Below are 23407 nucleotides of genomic sequence, written 5' to 3' on the forward strand. Positions count from 1 at the left end.
GCGCAGTGGTGATCGCAACGAGGAGACAAGGGTGCCAGGTCCTCCCCCGCCCCATGCCATCCCCCATTAGCGAGGGCCCCATGAGAGGCGGCGGACGGGGCGGAGGCACGCGTCCAGGCCCCTAATGACTCCTTAATGACCCCCTCCTCTGCTAGAGTGCTGACAAACACAGACGGACCCCCACCCCCAGACCCCCACCTCCCAGACCCCCACCCCCAGATCCCCACCCCCAGATCCCCACCTCGACAACACAAACAGCCCTCGTCCTCGCCCGCTATTTAGACGCTCATCTCTCAGCTCTCAGGCTCATCACAGCAGCTAGGGTCCAGCCCCAAACTATAGCAGCGAGATAAACAGCCATGATGAAATGGTCCATGTCACTTTTAGAGTGAAGGGCAAAGTTTGAGCAAATTCCTTTCAGCAGATGGAGCGAGGGAGAGAGCGTAGATAAACACAGCTAAGGAGATAAAGAAGAGAATGGTGGTGGGAGATAGATAGTTAGATCTGTGGTCGCCCCGATGGGAAAAAAAAAAAAAAAAAAACATGGCTTCAATCCATTTGACTTTTTCCCTGATTGTGATTTCCATTTGGACGTGGGGTTGGGGGGAGCCAGCAGCCGAAACTCTTTTTAACATCACACGAGACGTAATTACAGACTGCAGCACTGCCAGCCCGCATCAGTTTCTCCTAAATACTGACACCCCAAATTAGGGGTTACCTCTTTCTAGTTAAACCTACCATTTGAGACGAGAACGTCACAGACAAAACAGAGGGGAAGGGGAAGGCAGTGTGGAGAGAGGGAAGACCTAGTTTAACGGCTTTGTTTGGGAGTGACAGAGAAGGCCTTTGTTAGCGATGGCTGCTGGCAGACTTTGGATAAATCCAGGTGTGGAAACTGGGACAATAACACAAGTTGGAAAAGACACACGCGGCTGGAGAGAGCAGGGAGTGTGTTTATGTTCTATTTGCAGTATATATGACAGCTGAAAATCTGCTAAGGACATTTCCAAAATGGCTAGCGAGCGAGCTAAAGAAAAACACCAACTTCACGCTAGCCTATGACCTCACAGGTTTGGAGTGTGGCTCCCAGCTCCAGTCGTGGATGACAGAGCGCTCACTGCTCGAGCCTTTCCCCACTCACCCCGCTCAGATAAACCACCTTTTTCTCCAGATTTTTTCCCTCTCCTGTTTCTTTTTATGCTATCCATCTTTATAGCCAAGTATCTTGGAGAGATGCGAGAGCAGCTACGGGCAGGAGGCCAGTTGATCAACACTAGGGCTGCCTGTTGTGCTGTGCTGCAGAGGGCCAGCGCTGTTCCCGAGGTATTAGCAGATGAAAGAGAGCCCGCGTGCCGGTCCTTTACTGATAAAAACAGGATCCAATTACTGTACTGCCTCTTGATTTATAGACAACTCTCCTACCGAGATCTCTGTCTTGTGTCTCTCTCTGCTCCTTCATCACACGCAGAGGCCACTAGTGGGCAGGAGGGGAGTCGCTAAACTGTTGTGGTAAACCAGAGCTACGAGTTAAACTGCTACTCTTATTATTATCATGGTATTAGTATCGCTATTAAAGAATATAGACATGCTACACAGGCTAATGCATATGTTGTAGGAGTGTAACAGTAACACAAAATTCACAATTCAGTTCAAAATGACCAAAGTAGAGATGCCAGAGAAATAAAAGTCCTTGATCTTAACATTTTTAATTTATTTTTGCTAAACCCCTAATATGTTGGCTAGTGAAGTATAGTGTAGAGAGTGGAAAAAGTCACATTGGCTCCGGCTAGGGGTGGATACTGTTTTGGGTCAACAGCCCCCCCACCACACACACGTAAGCACACGCGCACACACACGCGCGCGCGCGTGCGCACACACACACACACATGCACATGCGTAAGCACACGCAAGCGCACACACACACACACACACACACACACACACACACACACACACACACACACACACCGTAAACACCAGTCAATAGAGTTCATTCAAAAGTGTCTGTATCACTTTCCAGGCCTTGTGGCCACATCATCAAAACAGAACCCATAGTAGAACAGAACCGAAAGCCACATCGCATGTCATGTCAGAGCCACATGGTCCATTAGGTCCAATTATGACATATAATAACACATGGCAGGTTTGCTAGCGCTGCCACATATCAGCCTTCTCCAAAACGCAAAAGCGTGAATGCTTTCAAACAATTTGGACTCGCAGTGCAATTGTTTAGCCTCAGAACACTTGGATTATGCTGCACGAAAACTTTGGAGCAATTTTCTGCGAAATTTTTTTCTGTCCTTTTTGGAAGCTGTGCTAGCTAACTGTGTGCGTTGTGTGGACATACAAATTGTATGCTAACGTTACACAGTTGAGTAAGTAAACCATAGCGAAAATTCTCAATTCTGGATGAACTATTCCTTTAATGTACTTTCAATTGACACATGGCATACATTGCTTTGCCAGCGGGGATCTGATTTGGTCTGAGCCGTCTTTCTCTCCTCCCTCACTGCTCATGCTGAGGTAGTATAGAGTGTCCACTGGAAATCCACTCAGGAACAACATCCTGTCCCCGGCCTCTAGGAAGTGACCTCAGCTTCAGAAAGGCCAGATAATAAGTCGACATCAGGAACAAAAACACCAGGCCGGCCTGTAACGAGCTCTCCACCAGGCTCCAGTGTGTTCTGAGGGAGGCCAGGTGGTGTGACACACATATGACTCTGATTATGAGGCCTTCAGAGGAGCGGGGAGGGGGGAGGGGGGGCCGTGCAGGGGCAACGGGGACGTCCTGTATGATGCAACCATTAGTGCTGTGCCATGACCTCCTAGTGGCCCCGCCACGACATGCAACACCTCCGCCACTGACTCACTCACGTCACGTGACATGAGTGCTCCTTTTCTACGTGTGCTGAATGACTGGGCGGGGGAGTCAGTGTGGGCACAGTGCGTGGAGATGTAGGGAGTCAAAAAGCAGCGTGTAAGCAGTAGCCAGCTACTGGCCTCCATTGTCTGTGGCGCTGTGGCTGACATCATAGCTGAGGGACAGCTAGAGCCTGTTATGGCAGCTTGATGCTATTAGGAGGCTTTGAATATCATTAGGAGCGGAGTAGCTTCTCATACTAATCTGTATATGGTGGTATGGCACACACACACTCACGCATGCACACAAACATACACACACTCAAACTCACAAACACACACACACACACACAAACACACACACACAATCTCACAAACACACACACACACAAAAACACTTAAATCAGCCATCTGGCTGGCCAATTACTGCAACAGCCAACTATGGGCAGGGCAGTCACGCCCCCAAACCAGACACCAAAGACCATGTGTATGTGTATGTGTATGTGTATGTATATGTATATGTATATGTATATGTATATGTATATGTATATGTATATGTATATGTACGGGTATGTCTCTCACCCCTCTCTCTCTAAGCTCATTGTAAGACAGAGGTGTTTGGCACCAGTGTCTGCGGTCTCACAATCATACTTCTGCTCTGTGCATATCCTCAAAATTGTGGCGTGGAGAGAGATGTGACGTTGGGCCACTGGTCTGGTTTCACCCATTAGTTTTGGCTGTGTGCACATTGTGCTGCATTGGACTGAGCTGTTTAAATGTCTCCTGATATCAGGGAACACAAACAAGCAGAGCGGCCGGCCTGGCGGGGAGGATAAGGAACGGAGGGGAAGCGGCGGCCATTCTTCTCCCTGTGTGACGGGAACTGTGTTGGAACAAGCACCTGTCACCCCCCACAATGACCACAGAGGTCAGGAAGACGGAGAGACATTGGGAGAGAGAGAGAGAGAGAGAGAGAGAGAGAGATAGAGAGAGAGAGACAGCGGGGGGGGGGGGGAGGGGGGGGGATGGGTGAGAGACAAAGAAAAGTGGAGACACAGAGACAGAAACAGAGTGAGAGAGAGAAAGAGGTCACAGAACAGAAGTAGACCTGTCTGTCTAACTCATTTTCCTGCCACTCCGCTCTCTCCATCTCCCTCTCCCTCCCTCCCTCCCTCACTCTCTCTCTCTCTGCCCCACATCCAAACAACTTAATCTGTGTAAATTACATTCCAAAAAGCAGCATATGTTACAAAGCGCCGGACTGAATGCAACATGAACCGGATAAATATCTGCATAATATCTGCATAAACGCTTTGCATTGATAATAAGGTTAGCCAGCTACTACTTAAGGCCATCCTATTGGATTTCCGTTTAACTGGTTCTCCCCCGCTCCCCCCCCCCCCATCACCTTCATTTGTTCTCCTAACCCACTTCACTTCACATGCTTTTTTTTGTACTAGACAAAAGAGCCGTAGCATCTCAGCGTCCTTCAGCCTCCTCCTTCAGATACCCTCTGAACAGTCCATACAAAGGAATGCTGGACACAGCACAATCCCACACCTACAAGCCGATAAGAGACCTGCAAAGAAACTTTATAACCTCAATACATTGTCCTCAGCAATGACAGTCAGCGTGCGCGGCCCATTCCAGTTCTGCTATAACCGACCGCACCACGAGTTGTCCCCCCGTGTGTGTCCTCCTCCTGTGTGTGTCTCTTACCTCCCTGTCCTTCAGTTTCATGGCCAGGACCAGCTGGTTGCGATGGTTGGTCAGCGCTTCGCGATAGTTGCCCTTGGAGAAGAATGCCGAGCCCAGATTCCCATGAGCGCGGCATTCCCCTGTTTGGTCACCTGGGGGGGAGAAGGTAGGAAAAGAGAAGAGAGCAATGAAAAAGAGATAACAAAGAACCTTTACTGTGACCCTCCATGAATAGAGAAGCACTGGCGCATGGTAAAGTGGAGGTTATTCCCAATCAAAGACCTGTGCCACTGTTGAGCAGTGATGTGAGCAGCCGCCTGTTTTGCGGCTGACTCGCACACCCTTAAAAGGGAACTTGGCTGTGCTAAGTTCTCCACAGTCGAGCGGTTTCACTGACAGCAGGTAGTGTTGATCTCAAAGCACCAGGGGGTGAGAGGGGAAGGCCTTATTATTTCTGCCTGACGGAAAGGCCCCACAGACGGGGCCAGAGTAAAGCATAAGCCTCTGCGCTCCACCTCAGACCCACAGCTCCTTATCTCCTGCTGCTCTGCCCAGTCATGTGTCAAACTGTGTGGGGGCCAGGAGAGTGGAGCCAGTCTATACTATCTTCTTCTCCCTCCTTTACTTTCTATCCTGCTTTCTTTACTTCTTCCTTTCCCCCCCGACACCCTCTCTTTTCTCATTCGTTCTTTCTCTCCTCTTCCTATAGAAACATCATATAGTGTAGTGTACAGTATACACACATAGGTAAAAATAAAGAAAATATCTTGCTTTTTTTTTTTGCCTTGATCTTTGATCATTTCAAATGTTATTATGCAAGACACTCAAATGGGGAAGCACACAAAGGAACATAAGTTATTCAGTTTTATTTAGAGACAATACAAAAAGTAGCCTAAACACAGCCAGAATTTCCCAGCCTTCAGCATGGGTTTGTTTTGTCCCATTTAGTGTCTTGCGCTAGCTAGTGCTTCCTACTGGGAATACACTGCCACCGTATATTTAACAAGTACAGGATCTGTAGGCCCATGGTGCCTATAGCAAATTTGGTGTCGACAACGTCAAAATCTAAAAAGTAGATGTCACATGATTGTTGTTCCGGCTGTTACATGGTTATTACACCATAGGCCCCGCCTACTTTCACCAATGTTTACAAAACTTCTTATTTTGATTAGTATCCTAGAGCCTCCCTGAACATGCGGATCAAATTTCACACAATTTCGTCATCATACAGTTTTGTGGCATTAGTAGCGCCCCCTACTGTTAAATCATAAAACAGGAATGCAACCCTAACCCTAACATGTTCATAAAGTTTCGTAATGATTGGATTATCGGTTATCAAGTTATGACAATTTAGCTGACAGGCAGAGAAGTAACTACGTACAAATACTTTGATACTGTACTTGAGTAGGATTTTTACTGTGTTGTGCAAGTTCACACTTCACAAGAGCTCAAAGTTCAGCTCACACGGATTAAAATTAACTAGTTCACGTTCATAGTTACATCAAGGATCGACAGTTGAGGATGCACACTATCACCCAGCTCTACTAGCTCTAAGGTAACTTATGCTAACTTATATCTCTACGTCCGCATCCCATCTTCACCAGCCCAGACCTCTTACCTAAGGTCTTGGCCACCTCCAGGTCCTGCTGCATGTAGCCGGTGCTCTTCTCGGTGTTGCCCAGGGACCAGTGGGCACTGCTGAGGGCGGAGAAGACGGAGCCGCGGAGCTTCAGGCTGCATGTGCCGATTTTCAGGGCGGCTTCCAGCACCACAACGGAGGCTGTGTGGTGGCTGGCTGTCAACAGCTCCTGGCCAATCACAGACACCACCACAAAGGGACTTTTGTCCAGCTTCATCTTTTGCAGCTGCTGATAGGTGGGCTCTAGAGACTCTGTATAAGGAGGACATGGGTAATAGAAAGATTAGAAACAGACTGAAATATATCATTCATCAATCCATCCATGTTTCTGTTTCAATCCCACTGATGATGTCATAGGCATTGTGACATCACTGATGTCATAGGAATTGTGACATCACTGCCTAGAAATCAAGCACGTGAGATGCCTAGTACGTATAATATAAACCTGTGCTGAACTGGTGACTGACAAAGCATCTGAAGTTGAATGCAGTAAGGGCTGGGACACACCAGAAGGGTCTCAGAAGCATCGAGTAGGAGCCTGGCCATTCACACCAGAAGCGCTCCGTTTTGCTCCGTGCCGGTCACAACTTGCATTGACTTCATGCCTGGCTGCATGCGGCCACTCACGGCTCGCGTCAAAAATGGACCTGACGCCGAAACCCGCTGCAGGACGCGAGATGCGTCGCGAGGTGAGGCGATACACCGCAGCCGCTGTGAACAAGGACGCCGAAATGAAACTGCCTCCTCCGCGAGGCGAAGCTTCCGCGTCGGATACGCTTCTGGTGTGTCCCGGCCATAACTGTGCTTCCGTGTTTACCAACATGAAAACTGAAAAGCTGAAAACTCAACTCCTGTCTGGATTCGGAGGCTACCTTTCTCCAGTAATGGTGTTTTGTCTGGCGAGATAATGACAGCCTGTAGCTTGGCTGAGTGACGGCTTTCACTGACAATTTCACAATAGCTCCACAACATACGAGCCATTTTCGGCTCCTTCTACTCTGACTGGGGCAATTAAGGCCTTTTCCAACAGCCCTGTATGAAAATGGCAGAGGTTCAGACCGTTGTGGGCAAGTGTGTTGACAAAGTGCAGAGTGAAATGTGTTTGCTCTTCTCGGCTGTTGGAGAGAGAGGAGAGAGAAGGCTGAGTGGGGCTGGAGATAGAGTTGAAAGAGTGATGGGGGAACTACTGCAGCTAATGCACAGGGGAGAGGAGCAGAGGAATGCAGAGCAGAGAGGAGACACACAAGGTGACCTTTGGGAAGTGCACACAATGACATAAATCAATGGTGGGCCACACGGGATTTGGGATCCACAGCGCCGCCGGATTACACAGCCCTCTCTCTCTCTCTCTGGCAGACAGCGGCGTGGAAGAACACGCGTGTGCTGCTGTGTCGAGCTGCGTGTCCCCGTTGGTGTGTTTGTGTGCGTCAGTGTCTATTTTGTATTCGTGCATGGGAGTGTATCGAGGGGGAATGCGTCATTCTCATGGTACCCATATTTGCAAATATTTTGGAGCAGATTTGCTACTAATTAGGTCAAAGCGATTTACAGAAGACGACTGTGTGGTGTTAGCGTACAAAGTAGCGATGTGTGGCCGCTGTATAGCATCCGTTTCATACTGGTTAAGGCCCAAATCCCCATGGAGCATGACATTTATTTGTTTAGACAAATATTTAGGCACAAACAGCAAGAACAGAGTCACACACTATCTGAACAGACTCAATAAATAGTTCTTGGAAACCGGCACAGATGCTAAAACGCACGCGCGCACGCACGCACGCACGCACGCACACACACACACACACACACACACACAATATGAGATGCATCCCCACACAAGCACTCAAAAGCATAATTGATGACGCTCTTTCAAGAGCATCACTTGTGTTGCAGCACTTGGCAGAATGTGGTGCTTACAGAGACGCTGCGTGCTGCATATCATATCCATTCATAGCTTGTAATTGCCTTCAGAGCGACACCGAGAGCCGAGTCATAAATCAAACAGTGAGAGAAGACTTTTTTTGAAGGTGTCATGGCAGCTGCATTCATAAACAGGAAGTGATGGCAGAGTGTAGTTGTTTCACACACACAGGCACGTACAGTACACACGCGCGCGCGCACACATACACACACACACACACAATGCTAAAAAAATAAAATGCTAAAGCAAAAGTGTTGACTAAGTATACTTACAGATATTAATCAAGAATTACAACCCCTCATGTCAATCTCATTGACATGCATACAGATAAGACATACTGTATACGTATAGCCATTTCCATATGCCTTCCTTGCCATTAGTGAACGCCGCGACAGTTATTAATATAAGTTGTGCCAAACAAACGTTAATATCTCAAAAACTATACATCACATCGCTTATATTTTTACATTCTGAGTGAGAGCAGAAGTAGCTCAAGAGTTTGATGTATAATATATGCATGTCGTGTTAACGTTGTGTGAACTGTCGCAGTATTTAAAATGTAAACAGAGTCCGCCGGCTAGAGTCAGACACTCAAGCCTCCCAAAGCTCACACTCCATAGGGTTCCATTGCCGTTGCCACCCAGTGACGCGGTTTGTTGACCAAAATGCATGCTCGGCTGATCCCTCGTATACTGTAATGGCAGTATAATGGCAATGGGAAAGCCATGTATCATAGAGTGATTCTGCTTTATTTGTCACCTCAATAAAACTATAAGTCATGACCTGTTTCCATTTCATGAGCTTTATCATTTCATCTGCGGGTTTGGTACAAATTTGTACTTTTAAATCTCATTCATAAGTTTTGCAATTGCACATTACTACTGTGGGCCATGGAGCTGAACATCAGAGCTCTCACCAAGAAGGCACAGCATGTTCTTCATGCGGCGGCTGAGAAAGTTCAAGGTGCCAAAGGCATCGTTGGTGCTATTCTACACCTCCCACGTCGAGTCCATCCTCACCTCCTCCATCACCATCTGGTACGCTGCTGCTGCCCTCAAGGGCATCTCCAGACTGCGGCGTATCGTCCGCTGTGCTGAAAAGGTGGTTGGATGCAGCCTGCCATCCCTTCAGGACCTGCACACTGCCAGGACGCTGAAGCGGTCTCGGAAGATTATGGGCGACCCCCTTCCACCCAGGCCATAAACTCTTTTAGTCTCTCCCCATTGGCAGAAGACTGGGGTCTGGCGCTATACCAGAACCTCTCATCACAGGGACAGTTTCTTCCCAACTGCCATCCTCCGCCTCTTCAACCAGACCCGAAACCTAACCTCCTACCAGGGTCTGATAGCTGACCCCTGACCTCTGGACTAGCAATTCCGCTATGGCCGGGGATCAAAATCCAATACGTTAGAGATTCCAAATTATTATTTGATAGATTTCAGTGTTGAACGTTTTAATCTCCAGTGTATCATGTACAGTATTATTAACCATGAAAACCAGCTGCTTATAAAAAATAATTCTCTAGCAGCCACTTCAGGAGTGCTGCAGTGATCCAGCAGGAAGCATCCTCTCTCTATCCAGTCTTTTGAGCTGCAAAACAATCCAATAATTAACTGCTAATAAACCCTGGGCACCTTCTCTGCCCCCGAGCAGCTGAGCGAGAGACAGAACTGGAGCAGGGTGATGGGAGAAGGAATATATTGCCCGTGTGGAAACGTGCATACTAAACCACGTCTTCATTAAATAGAGGAAACCACATGGGACTGATTTCCCGCAACTCATTCAGTGATGTTCATATAGGTGGATGAAGACGCCTGGAAACGCTGCTGCTGCTGCTGCTGGAGGAAGAGAGGAGCTGCCAGGATGATCAGAGGTGGCAGAGAGGGAGGGAGGAGGTGAGATTGCTGTAGTTTCCACCTCGGCGAGAGCCCTTTGTTGTGGGAAATACAGTACAAAGACATGCTGTACAAGTCACATGAGAGCACTATTAGCTGCTTAACTCTGGGAAAAGAAATCTTTGATCTGCACAAGGGAGTGTGGGAGTGAGTAGGGAGAGAGAGAGAGAGAGAGAGAGAGGGAGAGAGAGAGAGTTGAATTGACTATGACACAGTAAGTATTGGGGATTTATACTGTATTCGTGATATTAAAATACAATGTGGCAACAAAGTAAGCTTTGATGAATTCACTACACACTGTGTCCTTGAAGACATGTGCCATTGAAATTGTTCGCTCACATTCATTATTTGTCTTGCTGGATTCTTGATTTTTTTCCCTTTTTTACCATCATATCTCTGCTCGGTGCCAAAAAAACAAACATAGATGTGCTTTGAGAAGACTAAAAACATGACAGTGTATTGAGATGCTTGTGGTACAGATCAATGACTAAGATACATGAACACTTCGACCAGGCTAGATACAATCATCTCTTTCATTCTTGGCAACATGGTAGTAACATTGACTACGTTTACATGTCTACACAAATATTCCGGTTTTTGCCCATATTCGGAAAAAGACTAAATGAATAATCCACTAATATTCCCGTTTACATACAGCCGTATAGCTCGCCCTCCCTAACGTAGCCTAAAAGTAGGCTACACTAAGCCAGAGTCACTCTCTCTTTAAATCACTCTGGGTTTAATAGGCGTGTTTCTCATCTTCCCATCAGAAATGTGAGCTTTTCTTTTCGCATGCCAGAGACGATGGATTATATGATTATATCGTCTCTTCTAGCACACATCAGCTAACCGCAAACAGGCAAGATGCGTCGCAAACTGCGGTAAAAACCCTGATTGAGACGCATATTCCGAATGCGCTGTATACATGATCATAGAAAGCTCCTAAAACCCGAATAATAGTGGAATATCCCACCTGTCTGAATCGGAAAATGCTAAATTCTGAGAAAGGCCAAATTCGGAAAATGCAACAGGAATATGCCGTTTACATGAACCTTAACAAATTCTGAATATTGTCATTTTCCTAATAATAGTGGTATATTGTGTGCATGTAAACGTAGTCAATGAGGTCATATACTGTTGGGAATAATACAGCCATGGCTGAATTGGAATAAGAAAGTTAAATATAATTACAATGGATTACAATTTTTCTGTGTAATTACAACATCGTTACAAGTGTATGCCAAAACAAACGGGTGGACAGCCAGTTTAGTACAATGATTAACTGTATGTAGGCCTACATATGTCAAGCCATATTTGTGCCAGAAAGTAAATTCCACTTGAAGAAAGTTCTTAACATGGTGCTCAACTCCAAGTAGGGTGAAAATGAAATTGGTGGGCGAGGTAATCCACCAGCCGAGTCCTGGGAGGGGTGTGTTGTGTGTCCGATAAGCAAGCCTGGCAGGACCATAGCACTACTTTCGCCTAGAATGAGAGAACATACTGTAACACTCGCCTACCTTTCACTTATCAGAGGGGCTTTGGCTGAGTAACACTGATTATCCTCCCTGTTTGCCGGCGTAACATTGATTATCGTCCCCCTGTGCCAGGCCCAGGAACCCCTCTGAGAGGATCATTGCTCTTAATCCCTCCACCTAGCTACCTCTCCTCAGCACACCTTGGCTTTCCTCCTCCGCTGGCTGCCTGGCACTGTGGGAAACGTGGCCAACAATTAAGAGATTAAATGACTCGTGCTAAGTTAGTCTCCCCTTACTCCGGTCCGGTCCATGTTTGCTCGGGTCTGGGCCCACAACCAAAGCATTCATTTGTTTGGGTTCCAGTGACAGGCTTATAGGTCGCTCTTCTTTATTCTCTTTGGGGGTTTCCCCCCCCCCCCTCCTGCATTCAGTTGTCGTGATTTGCAAACAGACATTGAAAGGAGCGCTGTATTCAATCAAAGAAACAATGATTCCTCTCTGAACAGAACCTTTCAGGCTCACTGATCTCATTCTACACGTCAGTCCATTTTGGATTACAAAACAAGGCGGCGTTTATTCACGGAGCGCAGCTTCAGTGCAGCTTGGCACAGGAGACTCGGGCGATGACACAGCAAAGCCCGCAAGATGACTCAGTCTGATGTTGGCAGTCCGTGCCATCCAGATCTGTAGCATATTAAATCCTCTGCAGTGGTCAGCTGAAATGAAATGGGTTGCCAGGTTTGTTGTTTTGAGGCCCGTTAGCTTGGCCCACACTGACTACTACACTACATACTCATGGAAAGCCCGGTCACTGCAGTTGGCTGATAGAACACAGATGCTTCTGGCCAACAGACGACATACATTTGAGTGAAAATCTTGGCTTGAATGGGCTTACTTACAAAATGCGCTTGGCTTTGGGAAATAGGTTTTCACAGGGGGCCGGCACACAGACAATAGCAGCATTGTTGGATGCTCATTACGATAAAGGGGCTCTATCTATGTGTGTGATCGGCCCCACTGACAATCAGATATGCTGAAGCTGCACGGCCACACGGGCCACACAGGCCGGGGGCAGCACTTGACACCACCAACAGTCAGTCACAAAGACAGAAAGACAGACAGATGGAGAGATGGTCTGCCTGCCTCGCAAATGGCCGGATGAACTGACAGACAGGTAAAGTCACCCCCAACACATTTATTGACTGACAGCGAGCGAGGGATTATCTCAGAGACAGGCTTTCAGGCACCTCTGTAGTAGGACAAAACAATGCAGAGATGGTGAAGCAGACAGACAGTGACACAGAAACGCGCGTGCACACACACACACGTGCACGTGCAGGTGCGCGCGCGTGTGTGTACACACACACACACACACACACACACACACACACACACACACACACACAGATGATTGTACCTCGTAATGGGGACTTCATGGCGGCTTCTATCATGCCCACCAGTAGCTGTAGGCTCTTGGGGTCCTGGGCCAGCCCCGAGGCGAAAGCGGCCAGCGCGTCGGCATGGCGACCAAGGTACTGAAGGGCAACACCCTGTCGGAAGTATGCCTGTGGAGGGAGAGAGAGAGAGGGAGGGAGGGAGAGAGAGGTAAGACAGACTGTCACCACGGCTCCCGTCTAGCGCCACAGTATGGGGTTTTACACAAACACATTACCAGGCACACTCATTTCACGCCATTTGCATTCTTTCCACATGAGCAGTTTTGAGAACATGGCACCCGTCTCCTTTGTATTCCCATAATAGAGTGATCACTGGGTTTTTTGCACTTGTTAATTGGATTATAAGTTTTGCATAAATGCACATGTTACATACACTGGCTGGCTGCCTTTCTCAGGAGCAACTTTTTGTTTTGGAAATGCAATATTTGTTTTCCCTTCTGTTTGCTGTGGGAGTCAACTGCTCACAAGCGGAGCATTGGGATTTCTCTTTGGCTGTGTTGGGGAAAAAAGGAAAGAGAAAAGGGGGAGAGAGAGAGAGAGAGAGAGAGAGAGAGAGAGAGAGAGAGAGAGAGAGAGAGAGAGAGAGAGAGAGAGAGAGGACTGGAGTCAGTCTGTAGCACCATGAAAGACTAGCCATAAATACTGCAGACTCTTCTCTCTGGGCACGGTTGTAAAATAATAATGCATTTAGCAACAAGTCTTTCTCTGCCATATTTTGACATCAGACGCGTAACTTCTGTCATGCACTGTACATGTGGATCGCTATGCAAGTAGATCAATAATACATTGAACTTGTCATGCACAAGTTTATTCCCAGATCAGAGAAAGTAAAATGGTCGGGACTTGAGACGAGTATGATTCAATACATAACTGCATGTGACTGCTGACATATCTGATTGTGAGCGTCTCAAATGTTTTGGAACATTCTGCAAATTCGAAAACTAAAACAGACGCTTTATCTCTGGGATCCAAAACTCCTCCTCTTCCGTGAGTGGATTTTTCTTCGGCATGTCTGTTTGGGCTCACCAGAGACGAGAGCTGTTTTCTCCAGGCAAGTTTGTGTCTCAGTATGTTTGTGTTTGTGTCTGCCTCGGGCCTGATCACACACACTCGTCCTATAGCGCGAGAAGCTCAAGCTGACAGAGAAATGGAAGCAGATCCAGCTAACTATCCACTATCCCAACCACTAATCCCCCCCCTAGAGCCAGAGAAGTGTCTCTCTGAACAGTCGGATCTGGACCACAACACCCTCGTGTCAGTAATACACCACTGCAGAACCTACAGTTGTGGAGGACTGAGAGGCAAGTATTTTGGATGGCCGATCAAAAATACATTGAGTCCAAATGTGAGAATATATGTCATGCCGGGAGAGTGTGTGTGTGTGTGTGTGTGTGTGTGTGTGTGTGTGTGTGTGTGTGTGTGTGTGTGTGTGTGTGTGTGTGTGTGTGTGTGTGTGTGTGTGTGTGTGCGTGTGCGTGTGATTCTGCCTGTCTGTGTGGGGGACAGCAGCAGTCCAGGTTGCCGTCACTCCGCGCGCAGCTTCCAAAAGTGACACAGGGGCTAATTTGCCATTAGCATCTAAGAGGCCTTTTCATTAGTCTTCCCGAGCTTCTCCGTTAGCACCGCCGCCGAGCGGAGCACGCAGGAGAGGATTAGGGAAGATGAGACATGACATCGAATTTATGGAGACCAGTAATTAATTTTGCTTCCGTCCGAGCCCCCCGCTGACTACCAATGTCTCCGCCCCCCCTGCTCCCCTCCGCCCCCGCCCCGCCCCGCCCCGCCTCCCCTCCGCTCGCATCACCAGTCCATTGAAACGGACGAGGACGGAGATTAGATTCAAAGCATTAACCTTTGTTCTAACACTGTTATTATAAGAGGGGGGCGCAGGCCAGGGGAGCCGCTCGATGTTAATTGCATCTGTGGTGGTGGGGTTTGGGCAGGACGTAGTGGGGCGACAGCAGAAGCCCACAAACGTTCTGCCCCGGGGAACAACAGACATTTAAAAGCACTTCTCCCTCTGATTAGATTTACTATATGACTGCTCTCCAACAGATTGTTCTTCCCTTCTCTTGCGAGCACTGAGAGGAGAAGGCACAGAGCAGAAGCAACGAGAAGAATAGAGATGGAACAAAGTAAGAACGGCTTCAAGCGAAAACTGGCATCTCCTGTAGTCCTTTTATTTGACCCTATCTGGGGGCCGACCTGCAGGTAAAAAGCCCATAGTGTTTGGAGCGAGAGCATTAAAATATTGCAAAGACAAGCACGGCCATAAATGCATAAACCAAAGATGACAGAATCGATGCGCCTTACAGCCTTATAGGATTTTTTTTCTTCCATCAATCTCCCACTGCAGTCAAAACACATCACGTAGGCCGCGCACGCACACACACACACACACACACAGACAGACAGACACAGACAGACACACACAGACACGCGCAACCTCTGTCTTTGCATAATCCAAGTCAATTCAACTAGTGTTGCTCAAAAAAGCTAGCTAGCGACAGTAGCGGAATACTAATTCAGTATGCTAATAGTGAATGGAGGAGTGGTTCAAGACTAACTGAGACTGCCACACTAACCTACAGTGACCTGATCGTGCAACAAGTCTGCTCCGCTGTTGGCGTGGAGCATTTTGAGAAAGAAGAGAGCGACTACCCCCGAGTCGACACAACATTTTCTATTCACACTTAACAGGATCTTTTGTAAAAACACAGCAGCATCTACCGTACTTAGAGCAGCTGCTGCTACAGCCAAGATTAGCACAACCTCTAGCTCGCAGCTAGACAGAAAGAGAGGGGGATAGAGAGAGAGGGAGGGCGAGAGAGTATGAGAGGTACAGAGAGAGGGAGCATCAGAGGGTGAGAGATTAGCTCTGCCCTTTCGACATACAGCATTACACGCACTACATAATGGTACAAGCCAATGCTTAATCTTGCTGCCAGAAGCCATCTCCCCAAACAGGAAGCATCTTACAGAATGATGTGTCTAAGGGGAAAGTTCTCACCAGGCAGAATACCTCCTGAAATCGGAGGCATCTGTTGGGCGTCTTGTACGACATGACGAGCCCAAACAAAGACGTCTAATAACGTGTGTTCCCTTAAACTCAATCCAAACCAACATGTCTAATAATGTGTGTTCCCTGAAACTCAATCCAAACCAACACATCTAATAATGTGTGTTCCCTGAAACTCAATCTAAACCAACATGTCTAATAATGTGTGTTCCCTGAAACTCATTCTAAACCAACATGTCTAATAACGTGTGTTCCCTGAAACTCAATCTAAACCAACACGTCTAATAATGTGTGTTCCCTGAAACTCAATCTAAACCAACATGTTTAATAATGTGTGTTCCCTGAAACTCAATCTAAACCAACATGTTTAATAATGTGTGTTCCCTGAAACTCAATCTAAACCAACATGTCTAATAATGTGTGTTCCCTGAAACTCAATCTAAACCAACATGTCTAATAACGTGTGTTCCCTGAAACTCAATCTAAACCAACACGTCTAATAATGTGTGTTCCCTGAAACTCAATCTAAACCAACATGTTTAATAATGTGTGTTCCCTGAAACTCAATCCAAACAAACACGTCTAATAATGTGTGTTCCCTGAAACTCAATCTAAACCAACACGTCTAATAATGTGTGTTCCCTGAAACTCAATCTAAACCAACACGTCTAATAATGTGTGTTCCCTGAAACTCAATCTAAACCAACATGTCTAATAACGTGTGTTCCCTGAAACTCAATCTAAACCAACATGTCTAATAATGTGTGTTCCCTGAAACTCAATCTAAACCAACATGTCTAATAACGTGTGTTCCCTGAAACTCAATCCAAACAAACACGTCTAATAACGTGTGTTCCCTGAAACTCAATCCAAACAAACACGTCTAATAATGTGTGTTCCCTGAAACTCAATCTAAACCAACATGTTTAATAATGTGTGTTCCCTGAAACTCAATCCAAACCAACATGTCTAATAATGTGTGTTCCCTGAAACTCATTCTAAACCAACATGTCTAATAACGTGTGTTCCCTGAAACTCAATCTAAACCAACATGTCTAATAATGTGTGTTCCCTGAAACTCAACCCAAACCAACACATCTAATAATGTGTGTTCCTTGAAACTCAATCCAAACCAACATGTCTAATAATGTGTGTTCCCTGAAACTCAATCTAAACCAACATGTCTAATAATGTGTGTTCCCTGAAACTCATTCTAAACCAACATGTCTAATAACGTGTGTTCCCTGAAACTCAATCTAAACCAACACGTCTAATAATGTGTGTTCCCTGAAACTCAATCTAAACCAACATGTTTAATAATGTGTGTTCCCTGAAACTCAATCTAAACCAACATGTTTAATAATGTGTGTTCCCTGAAACTCAATCTAAACCAACATGTGTGTTCCCTGAAACTCAATCTAAACCAACATGTCTAATAACGTGTGTTCCCTGAAACTCAATCTAAACCAACACGTCTAATAATGTGTGTTCCCTGAAACTCAATCTAAACCAACATGTTTAATAATGTGTGTTCCCTGAAACTCAATCCAAACAAACACGTCTAATAATGTGTGTTCCCTGAAACTCAATCTAAACCAACACGTCTAATAATGTGTGTTCCCTGAAACTCAATCTAAACCAACACGTCTAATAATGTGTGTTCCCTGAAACTCAATCTAAACCAACATGTCTAATAACGTGTGTTCCCTGAAACTCAATCTAAACCAACATGTCTAATAATGTGTGTTCCCTGAAACTCAATCTAAACCAACATGTCTAATAACGTGTGTTCCCTGAAACTCAACCAAACAAACACGTCTAATAACGTGTGTTCCCTGAAACTCAATCCAAACAAACACGTCTAATAATGTGTGTTCCCTGAAACTCAATCTAAACCAACATGTTTAATAATGTGTGTTCCCTGAAACTCAATCCAAACCAACATGTCTAATAATGTGTGTTCCCTGAAACTCAATCCAAACAAACACGTCTAATAATGTGTGTTCCCTGAAACTCAATCTAAACCAACATGTCTAATAATGTGTGTTCCCTGAAACTCAATCTAAACCAACATGTCTAATAATGTGTGTTCCCTGAAACTCAATCTAAACCAACATGTCTAATAACGTGTGTTCCCTGAAACTCAATCTAAACCAACATGTTTAATAATGTGTGTTCCCTGAAACTCAATCTAAACCAACATGTCTAATAATGTGTGTTCCCTGAAACTCAATCTAAACCAACATGTCTAATAATGTGTGTTCCCTGAAACTCAATCTAAACCAACATGTCTAATAATGTGTGTTCCCTGAAACTCAATCTAAACCAACATGTTTAATAATGTGTGTTCCCTGAAACTCAATCTAAACCAACATGTCTAATAATGTGTGTTCCCTGAAACTCAATCTAAACCAACATGTCTAATAATGTGTGTTCCCTGAAACTCAATCTAAACCAACATGTCTAATAAAGTGTGTTCCCTGAAACTCAATCCAAACCAACACGTCTAATAATGTGTGTTCCCTGAAACTCAATCTAAACCAACACGTCTAATAATGTGTGTTCCCTGAAACTCAATCTAAACCAACATGTCTAATAACGTGTGTTCCCTGAAACTCAATCCAAACCAACACGTCTAATAAAGTGTGTTCCCTGAAACTCAATCCAAACCAACATGTCTAATAACGTGTGTTCCCTGAAACTCAATCCAAACCGCGACGTGCCGATGCCACAGGAGGGTGCATCGTGTGGGAAGGATCGTCGTTCTTACCCGTGGGTATATTCTATGAGTCTGTGTGGGCGTTAATGCGCGTGTGCGTGTGTATGTGTGCACGTGTGTGTGTATGTGTGCACGTGTGTGTGTATGTGTGTTTGTGTGTGTATGTGTGTGTGTGTATGTGTGCATGTGTGTGTGTATGTGTATGTGTGTGTTTGTGTGTGTGTGTGTGTATGTGTGTGTGTGTGTGTGTGTGTGTGTGTGTGTGTGTGTGTGTGTGTGTGTGTGTGTGTGTGTGTGTGTGTGTGTGTGTGTGTGAGAGTGTGAGTGTGTGTTTGTGTGTGTACTGTAAGTGTGTGTGAGAGAGAAAGAGAGAGGCTAGAAGAGACAGTAAGGAGAAGAGAGAGGATAAAAGCTTTTCTTGTTTCTCAAACATTTTAATATTTCATGAATGCTTGTTTGAAGTAGTTTTAAATATTCATGTTTTTATGCTTAGGAGGAAGAGGGAAATGATGCAAAAAAACGTATTCACTCTGGTAGACTGTGCTACACTGTGACTGATATACTCTACACACCTAACATGTACTCTGTATGCACAAATGATATGCACACCACACTCACAACACACTCTCTCTCTCTCTCTCTCTCTCTCTCTCTCTCCCTCTCTCTCTCTTTATGAAACAGACGCTTTTTTTCAATGACAAGTCTGTTATTCACAAAAAGGCCCATAGTGTCGTCACAGACTCACAGCAGATACTTATCGATACCTGTTGCAAATGAGTATTGTATCCGTTTCAAATTTTTTCTATTGATATTTATCGATACTATCGATACTTATGACAACCCTACTGGGCAGATGTCCTTCCTTCCTATGCTCCTCCTCAACATAACCCCAGGGGTGCCCTCGGCTCTTGTGAGCGTGTGTGTGTGTGTGTGTGTGTGTGTGTGTGTGTGTGTGTGTGTGTGTGTGTGTGTGTGTGTGTGTGTGTGTGTGTGTGTGTGTGTGTGTGTGTGTGTGTGTGTGTGTGTGTGTGTGTGTGTGTGTGTGTGTGTGTGTGTGTGTGTGTGTGTGCTGTGTGTGTGTGTGTGCTGTGTGCGTGTGTGTGCTTTGTCTAACCTTATTCAAGGTCTAGGCCTAAACAGGTTCAAAGGCAGACTTCATTGAAAATATATATCACTACAAGTTGTGCTGTTACAGCAAATACATATAGAACAATATGCAGTGAATCCCAAAACAAAGCGTGATTTCTGGCATGGCAGATATATGCATGTACACGCAGGCACTCAGCATCCTGTCTGGCACAATTGATTGTACACGGTTTCTTATCTGGCTTCTTAAAATAGGCTGAGTGCTAACAAAAGGCGTGCAGTCTCCCACAGCTGTGGAGAAGCTAGTCCATTCAATAGAGCTCATAGCATTGCTCATATATGTGAGAGTGCTTATAAGTGTACGTATGCAAAATCTAGGTTCACCTCCCAGGTCACACTGCAAGGGTAAGTATGGGATGGATTTACTCTTTGCAAGACAAAATGTCGATCAAAGACTGCGTGTTGTGAGAAAATCTATTTTTCCAGCACTCCTGAATCAGTCAGTCATTTTCTGAAGCAAATCAAGTTGCCGAGGTAATTTGTAAAAGCTTTGTATCAAGGGCACTGGAGCTGGAAAGTGCCTGTGAAGCCCGTTAGCTTATTTACAGACAGCTGGAGCTGCTCTCTGACACACATTCAGAGCGTTAGAATCTAAACCAGAATGGCGTCTCTCCCTAAATAAACACAGCATAACTCCTCACCCACAGTGACGGCAGCCTGTCACTCAACCGACGGCTCCAGCTGTGCGCCGTAGCCAGAGGCCTCGTGTGGCGGGCTGCGGCGCTGCGCCCCCACTGATCGGCCATATCAGCACAAATAGAGATGCTCTCAAACGCAGAAATCAATATGGAGCCGCGGAAGCCTGTGTTTAGACACGGTGCCACGCCCTTCGCTGTTGTAGCGTGTTTAGGATACGGCTGATGCAGATGGCTTCTGATCGCCCACAGGGCAGCGTCGCATCTCTGAACAGCTGCCAGCGCCATCATGGAACCCAAATCCAACCATCAAACAGGGACAGCAGGCTGCAAACACACTGTGTGCGCACACACTGTGTGCACACACACACACACACACACACAGACACACACACACACACGAAGACACAAATACAAACTGAAGAAAAAATACATCAATAACTCCAGAAGAAACCCAGCCATCCATCATGTGTTACTTGCACACAGGACGCTGGAACACTAATGGTGTGGAATGGAAGAAAAGGGATTTCTGCCTTTCTGCTCCTTGTATCTGGGCTCTGTCTTTCTGCTCCTTGTATCTGGGCTCTGTCTTTCTGCTCCTTGTATCTGGGCTCTGTCTTTCTGCTCCTTGTATCTGGGCTCTGTCTTTCTGCTCCTTGTATCTGGGCTCTGTCTTTCTGCTCCTTGTATCTGGCCTCTGTCTTTCTGCTCCTTGTATCTGGGCTCTGTCTTTCTGCTCCTTGTATCTGGGCTCTGTCTTTCTGCTCATTCTGGGCTCTGCCTTTCTGCTCCTTGTATCTGGGCTCCTTAACGGCGAGGTGCTGTTGTTGCCTGGTGTCCGCTGTGACCCACAAGTGTCATTTGTCGACCGGGGTTTCAGACATGTGCCTCGACCGTCCCTCGCACATCTCTGCCACCGCATGTCAAGGTGACACCGTCGATTTGCAGGGCACACATAATGTCAACTGCTTAATTGAATATCCAGGGATAACTGTCGGCCATGACAAATTAGCTGGGGGAACAGTTCAAAAAAAAGAAGTGAAATGAAATGATTGCTGCTTTGGGCTTCCTGCCCTTCAACTTGTCACTCCTGAAAGCCACAGAACAGCACAATGTGCCTGTGTGTGTAATTAAATCTATTTCTGAAGCCAGATCCTTGTCTTTCTCTCCATCTTCCCATGTCTCCTGGCAGGTACTACGGTCCATCTTTCCCCCAGGACTGAAGAGGTCTGAGGTCGCTCCTCGCTGGGGTTAGGGGTGGGGGGGGGGGATTACACCCTTCGCCCTGGGGCCAGACACAAACCTCTGACCCAGGGGGGCCGCAGGGATAGAATTATGACACGGCCTCCTGTCTATTACCATCTCCCCAATCTAATAAGCTCCAGCCCAAGACCACCAGACACACACCCCCCTGACCTGCATCGATCAAACGTGTGTGTGTGTGTACATGTGTTTTCTCAGTCAGATAAAAGCCAGACACACACGCTGTTACTCATAGTGACTATTAATTCAGCTAATGAATTAATAATGTTGCTTTGTGGTGGATCTTTTTTTGGTTCTATGTGCTGACTTGGGGGGCTTTTGGAGTAGAACAGCGCAGGTCAAGCCCGCAGCGATTTCATGTTCTCTGTGAGCGTCGACGGTGCATGTTAAGTACTTCTGCAAGTCAAACAATCTGCACGTAGGTAGACGCGCTAAAATATTTATGATCCACTGATGTGTTCCTCCCTAAGGGGCGCTGTAGACTCTGGTGATTTGCTGTTCCATCCAAAGCCCTTAATTAGCCCATTAGATTAGAATGGCTTTAATGAGAGCAAATTATACTGATCACTCTTTGTGTGGGGCCGGCGCTTAAAGGGTAAACGTTTCATTATTTTGCGAGAGTGGATAGGAGAAGAGACCCGAGAAGAAGACCCAGGTAGAAGCCAGTGGTGGTTCACCTGCCAGGAGAGCCATCATCAGCGGGAGAGACATCGTAGGAGTCTCTCACGGCTGCGAGCCATCGATTAGGACGCTCGCATGAAACTGGCAGCCGGCCGGCGCGGGACTTCAGATAGGAAAAGGTCATCGTCAGGTATGTGTGGAATCAATGCTGAGCACACTCTGTATTCACAATGTCTCACATGATCTGGCTGAGGGAGAGATGGTTTATAACGCCTTCTAAAAACAATTACCAAAAGACAAAGAGAACCTTCAATAAGGAAGGTCACGGCTCGTGATCGGAGAAGTGTCATGTAGTGGCGCATCCGTCGTGACAGTCAAAGTGAAACAGAACGGGGGGAAACTGATATTGCTCGTTTATCACAAACAGATGAGACAGCACAATGGTGGCAGAGCGTGAGGTCTTGCGGTGACGTGCTGTCACAAAACGCTGTTTGGCAGAGGGAATTAAATTTTCTCTCCGCTACGTGCACGACGTCCACCAAAAACGCACGATTTTCACAGAGGGAAAAACACCAATGGAAAGTGATAAAATGGCAATATCCCGTAGATCATTTCAAGCACTTTAATTCCAGTGTTATAAAAACCATGTCACAGTCTGGCGCTATGATTTATGGCCCCGATTTGTCACATGGCACAGCGGCATGCAGCTAGCATACTTGCATTCTTATTAGCATCTTAAGAGTGTTCAGATGCGAGGCTGAGAGGGTCAGGGTGCTAAACAGATTCCCCCACCGTGTCCCTCTCAGCCAGATCCTTGGCTCTGCTCTGCCTGGGCATCACCGGGGCTGACTCTCAATTAACGCAGGCATTAATTACTTAAAGGAGCTTTCATCAATCAGAGGCAGATGGTGACCCTGAAAAAGAGAGTCAACTCTAGGCTGCAGGAGAAGAGCTTTCCACCCCGACGACAGGAGAGCTGGCCAAAAAAAGGATGCATTTGAAACAGCTGATATCAGGCTTCATTATGTAGAGTAGTGGAAAAACCCGTGCGGTGTAACGG

The 23407-nt window shown here is 46.4% G+C and overlaps 1 protein-coding gene across 1 annotated transcript in view; it reads right to left on the reverse strand.

Annotated features, from left to right (window-relative positions):
• LOC310784189 (tetratricopeptide repeat protein 28-like) overlaps positions 1 to 23407 on the reverse strand; it is a gene marked incomplete at its 5' end in the record, with an annotated part of 254622 nt that overhangs the window by 92619 nt on the left and 138596 nt on the right. The window contains 3 exons of the mRNA XM_083645200.1: positions 4579 to 4709; positions 6176 to 6448; positions 12905 to 13052. Coding sequence (XP_083501326.1) covers positions 4579 to 4709; positions 6176 to 6448; positions 12905 to 13052 — 552 coding nt within the window. The remainder of the gene's footprint in view (positions 1 to 4578; positions 4710 to 6175; positions 6449 to 12904; positions 13053 to 23407) is intronic.

The sequence above is a fragment of the Poromitra crassiceps genome (genome assembly GCF_964638095.1).
Source record: "Poromitra crassiceps genome assembly, chromosome: 10".
NCBI lineage: Eukaryota > Metazoa > Chordata > Actinopteri > Beryciformes > Melamphaidae > Poromitra > Poromitra crassiceps.